Source organism: Salvelinus sp. IW2-2015, linkage group LG15 (genome assembly GCF_002910315.2).
Source record: "Salvelinus sp. IW2-2015 linkage group LG15, ASM291031v2, whole genome shotgun sequence".
In the NCBI taxonomy this organism is placed as follows: Eukaryota; Metazoa; Chordata; class Actinopteri; order Salmoniformes; family Salmonidae; genus Salvelinus; species Salvelinus sp. IW2-2015.
Genome location: NC_036855.1, coordinates 28,339,999 through 28,345,984, shown reverse-complemented (window position 1 = coordinate 28,345,984; position 5,986 = coordinate 28,339,999). Strand labels below are relative to the sequence as shown.

At 41.2% G+C, this 5,986-nt stretch overlaps 1 protein-coding gene across 1 annotated transcript; it reads left to right on the top strand.

Moving 5' to 3' along the window:
• Positions 1–2,036: 2,036 nt before the first annotated feature.
• On the top strand, positions 2,037–4,985 carry LOC111974502 (proliferating cell nuclear antigen). The gene is made up of 6 exons (XM_024002225.2): positions 2,037–2,459; positions 3,307–3,404; positions 3,630–3,697; positions 3,818–4,012; positions 4,117–4,240; positions 4,353–4,985. The coding sequence occupies exons 1-6, from the start codon at positions 2,239–2,241 to the stop codon at positions 4,427–4,429; spliced, it is 783 nt and encodes a 260-aa protein (XP_023857993.1). The 5' UTR covers positions 2,037–2,238; the 3' UTR covers positions 4,430–4,985.
• Positions 4,986–5,986: the final 1,001 nt, after the last annotated feature.

Here is a 5,986-nt window from a genome sequence, read left to right as displayed (position 1 = left end):
TACCCCTATTTCTAACATGAGTCACTGTATTGAATACACTCTCAATTACCAAACACGCTTTGTTGTTCATGCAGCCATTTTGTGAGTTGCAGGTCAGGTGGTTGTGTGCCAGACAATATCAAGCATAATATATTTTGTTTTTGTTTATTTCAATCAATGTTAGCTGTTGCTAGTTCCAGGTATTGCGAAATGGGTACAAGTTACATAGGTAGGCCTATTAGGTCAGCAATCATATGGTTGTAAGTCTATTGTATTCATTAAGGATCCCCATTAGCTGCTGGGCAGCAGCTACTCTTCCTGGGGCCCAACAACATTAAGTCAGTTTTATACAATTAAAATATTACGTTACATTTGATAACACTTCACAACCAATTGTGTGCTCTCAGGTCACCACTCTACTACCACACAGGGGTGCAACTTTCACTGGGAACATGCCCCCCCCAATACTGAAATTGTATTTTTGTCCCTCCCCAGTTTTATCATTGGATAAAGCAGTCGGGTAGGCTGTTTGGAGTGTTTATCTGACAAAAAAAGATATATATCATAATTATGTGTGTGTCCCTCCCCCCCATTTCTAAAACCAAAGTTGTGCTCATGCTACCACATAGCTACAATTTTAAAGTACCCTTAAGGAAGTCATAGTCTGCAGTGTTGGTTTCTCTTTTCTCTCATGAATGTCTTAACTCACCACGTACACCGCACCTCTGATTCGGAGGGGTTGGGTTAATGCGGAAGACACATTTCAGTTGAATACATTTTTGGACAATTGACTAGGTATCCACCCCCCTTTCCCTTTCACCTCACACAAGTCAAAAGTATTTTTTWTTTTTTTTTACATCCATTTGAAAAATCTTTCTTTATAAAATCCCCTGGTTTTGAATGGTGGAAAAACAATTGGAACCATTTCCCTGTTTGACTGCTAGGCTTTATSGGTATTATGACACCACTGTGGGGCTCTATGGATCACATTCTATCAATATGTCCATATGGTCGTTTTATTATTTTACTTCAGATTTTTATGATTAACCACGTGACAAAAACGTTATTATTGAAGTTCAACGAAAATGTGCATAAATAAATATAACTGGCACGCAGATCAGTATAAATCATAAGCTTCCACAAACTAATGAGCTGCCTATAGACCCTTTTTCGAGTACATCACACACGTGATTTGGTGGCAGTAAGAAAGTCATCGCCATCTGTGCCCATTCAACATAGCCTAGATTTACAGTATTACTTCTAAACAAAATAACTTTGGGATCTCATGCGCTTACAATTATGTTTTGATTCTTGCTTGAACAGTCGCTATGATTATATTTGGATGTGATCTTTGCAAAATAAATATGTTGGATGCCGCAGTTATTAGCTAGAATGCTAATGCTCATTGACATTTTTGCTGGTGTTCTAAAATAACTACCCCATGCTCTGTCATCAACTTGCGCGCATCGCCCTCGTGCGGCAATGTATGCAAACWAAGAAAATGGTCTATGGTCTTTATTATTGCACCAAATATGTTTTCATAACTAAACCAACAGACCACAGCTTGTCGTTTCCAATGGCAACAAATGAGTCATAGTGGGCAGGTATTATGGGCAGAGCCCAGTACGCGATAGCGATATCCTATTGGCGCAACGGCTACAATGTGAAGTGTGCAATAACATAATTCGCCTTTGCACTCCTAAACAGCGCGATTTTTGTAAACTTTTGCAAAGGGTAAAGTCTACAAAACTTAGTCCACTCTGTTCATAACAGATTTTAGTTTTGGGAACTGAAAACTGTATTGAGATCAAATGTTTAATCGATGTAAAAARGTGCAGTATGTCGGACTTGCTTATTTTGATCACTTCCTTGCAATTGGAGAGGCGGTGTCAAATAGGTTGTAACGCATACCATTTTGCCTCAATGCATGCGTATGACGGGTATGTACAAGTGGATAAAATTAGATCAAGATGGAGAATAGCGTACCTCAGTTTCTTCCGTGGGAGGAGCCGGATTAGCACGTTTCTACGGAAATGACGCTTTCGCATTAAAGCAAGTTTAGCGCGCGCGAGTGAGCTGCACAAACCAGTTTCCCTCCAGAAAGAGAAGAGACAACTTGTGTCGCACTTTGTGACGCGAGAATAGGAGATCTTTTGTAACCAAGCTAGCAACATTTAGACCTAAAAACACTGAAGTTGACGGGAAAACGTCTCAGTAAATATTTTCTTAGTTCTACTTGAACCAAACACAGATTCCATCATGTTTGAGGCTCGCTTGGTACAGGGATCCATCCTGAAGAAAGTTTTGGAGGCTCTGAAGGACCTGATCACAGAGGCCTGTTGGGACGTGAGCTCGTCGGGTATTTCTCTCCAGAGTATGGATTCGTCCCACGTCTCCCTAGTTCAGCTTACCCTCCGCAGCGACGGGTTCGACTCTTACCGCTGCGACCGCAACCTCGCCATGGGAGTCAATCTTAGCAGGTGAGCAGAACTGATTGAATATGGCAGTATGATTGAAGTTTAGCTTGCTAGCAAGCCAGATAACGATAACTTAGCGTTAAGTTTAGCAGGAATGTAGTTATATATTTTATGATTTGTCTAATTGGCTGGATTTACAGCCAGTTAGTAAGGTAACTAGCGTTTGTCTGYCTTCTTGAGTTGGCGTCTTGAAGGTGTACTCTCCTGTCATAGTTGTTTTTACTGTAACAAGAGGACATATTAGATGTTAAGTTTTAGTTACGGGTAAATCGGCATGTTACTGTTATACTGCAACATGTATGGTGCAAAGCCGTCTTTTGAAAATGTGTGACGTAATTTGAGCGCCAAATCCACTGCGTTCTCTGCGTGATGGTTGGCGCGAATTTCTCGAACCCGCGAAGGTCAGCTGACGTCAGTCATTATTGTTCTGAAATTGGCTAAATGGATCAAATGATCACGCTTACCAACCACATACAATCACATTATCATACTATCTAACTTTTAGTAGATCTTGACTTCGACAATGGTGCTTCATGTAGTGGCATGATGACTTACATTTGAATCACATGGCTACATAGCCAATGAAAGAGCAGAGTTAAATTATTCAAATACGCCAATTATTCAAATAGCCTTACACACAACATATCGAATCTACTTGTCGTCTTTACGGGGCGTCAGCAATTTAAGAATATATGCCATCGTTTTACTCAAACACCATATCTTTTGAGACAGACCTGATAATGGTGACAACTTTTTAGACTGATCACTCAAAAGAAGGAATACTGTTTTAAAACTTGTTCCTTTAACAGTATGCCAGATGCTGACTGGTCTACCACCCTCTTCCTCCTAGTATGTCAAAGATCCTGAAGTGTGCGGGGAATGAGGACATCATCACTCTCAGAGCAGAAGACAACGCAGACACACTCGCCCTTGTCTTTGAGACTCTCAGTGAGTACCTTTATCCATCTATCCGTATCAATAGCTCTACTCTTACTGTAGGCATTTCATTTCGAGCTTGATTTTATATATATTCCCCAAATAGAGGTTCATACCATTAGTAAGACTTGAAGAGTCAGGAACCATMATTGTTATCATTGTTATCATTTATGTATGCTTGGTAATGTATTTAGATGTTTAATTAGAGATGAGTGTTAATCTGTCTCGCTCTTTCAGACCAGGAAAAGGTGTCCGACTATGAGATGAAGCTGATGGATCTTGATGTAGAACAGTTGGGAATCCCAGTAAGTGTTCTTCTCCCGACATTCCATTAAGTAATAATAGTRGTAGTGGCAGTAGCATTTGTCACCAGATCACACCACCTCAGTAGCCACATTCTCACATCATTCTCTTCCCTACCCCAGGAGCAGGAGTACAGCTGTGTGGTGAAGATGCCATCAGGGGAGTTTGCTCGTATCTGCCGTGACCTTTCTCAGATTGGTGACGCCGTTATGATCTCTTGTGCAAAGGATGGCGTTAAGTTTTCTGCCACGGGAGAGCTGGGCACCGGCAACGTCAAGTTGTCCCAGACCAGCAATGTGGACAAGGAGGAGGAAGCTGTAAGTATGGGGGGGGGGGTCTAACACCCCCAAATGAGGACTCGTTACCTGTATAATGCACTATATTATTTGAGACCAATCCCTCCCTCCTTCCTTACACTCAGGTGACTATTGAGATGAARGAACCAGTCCAGCTGATCTTCGCACTGAACTACCTTAACTTCTTCACCAAGGCCACACCCCTCTCCAAGACCGTCATCCTCAGCATGTCTGCAGACATCCCCCTCGGTAGGTACCCTGCCCCCTAACGAGACCCATAAACACACATCTTAGTYTGTACTGTGGGGTTTTGTTTCCTGGTGTCTGACTGATCTAATTTGACTAATCTGTTCTTTGACAGTGGTGGAGTACAAGATAGCTGACATGGGCCACATTAAGTACTACCTGGCACCCAAGATTGATGAGGAGGCATCCTAAACCTCCCTGGTCAAAAGTCCAATGGAAAAACGGGGTTGGTTCCTACTTCCTGTGGATGGGGAGGAGGAACTTCCTGTTGTGAGAGAGGGAAAGGGATGGCATCGCTGTTGGGTTTTGGTTTTATCTGTATTCTACATTTCTGTGTGGTGACTGTTTGGCTAGCTCTTCCAGCATCCATGAGAGGTTATGGTAATATGGGTCTAAATACAGGTTGATGTATCTTTAACTGATATCAGCTTGATATATCAYTTTGATTAATGCATCTGAATTGAGATGGCTAGACAACGGTGAAAGGGTTCTACTAATGGATCCCCCCGTCTTTTCTATGATCAGTGTTCTTATTCAAGCTCATTTGTTAACCMTTGACCTATCCAGCCCCTGAGGAAGATCAACAGACTTGTCCACTCATCCCTCTTTCTCACTCCCTGTCATCTGTTTGCAAAACAAATTCTCATTCCGATTTGTAGATATGTCTGTAAATATTTTCTGTGGTCATGTTAACCACCCCAATTTTGTATTCATGAACTCAATGTCCCAATAAATAATTTGATTGTAATTTATGTAGTATGCATGTTTTATTTACAACCACAAGGTGGTGCCCATAACCATACAACTATCTGAGCTGACTGCGCTGTTTAATTTGGGGGCTGGATTCCTGGACACAGATTCAAATTCATTTTGGACTAAGAAGCACTTGCWATGGGAAATCCTTTGCATGTCAGTTTTATTACAGGATTGGCTTAATTTGTGTCCCTGAACTGGATTTAAAAAAAACTTACATTTATAATGGACGCTTTATCCTGAACAATTTAAGTGTATTTAAACTAATGGTGCATGGTTTAATGCTAATACCAATGAACCATCATAGGTGTAGGCATACATTCTCACTAAACATATCGGGTCAGGTGGTTCTTCAAATTAAGGATTGATTGGGATAAAATAATCTGATCACATTTGTGGTTACTACCTAGAGCCTTAACATAATTCCTTGCAATCTTGCCTTTCTCGTTGTACACATGCAACATTAATGCATTACTTTGTGTTGCCATAGATGTGATAAAGKTTTTTGACTGGAAAAAATCTTGGCTTTTGACTGCAGTAAAAAGTACCCTGGCCCCAGATCTGTTTGTGCCTTTGACAACTATTGCTGACGTTATCAAGCCAAACAATTTTTGCCATGATGGCACAAACAGACTGGCGCTAAGGCTATAAGTAAATGGGCTATGTACTGTATGTCATCTGGCAATTATGTCTCTATGGGGCTGGCCAACACAGCTCAGTAATTCTGGGTTTTCTAAACTAAATCCTTAATCCCATTGGTACGTCTGGCTCCAGTTACACCACTCCCCTTCCTCCACTGTACTCTCAACCATGGCATATCACTGGGTTCAAACAGCCCAAAAGCAACAAGATGGGGACTGGATTACAATCTCACTAGATAGCATTTCTATATTCCATTCCCAGCTACCACAGGCTCTCACAAAACTAATCTGCTGACCTGCACTGAGTTAGTATTAAAAGCAACCAGGGGAAATAGTTTTTGATCTAGAAAATGTT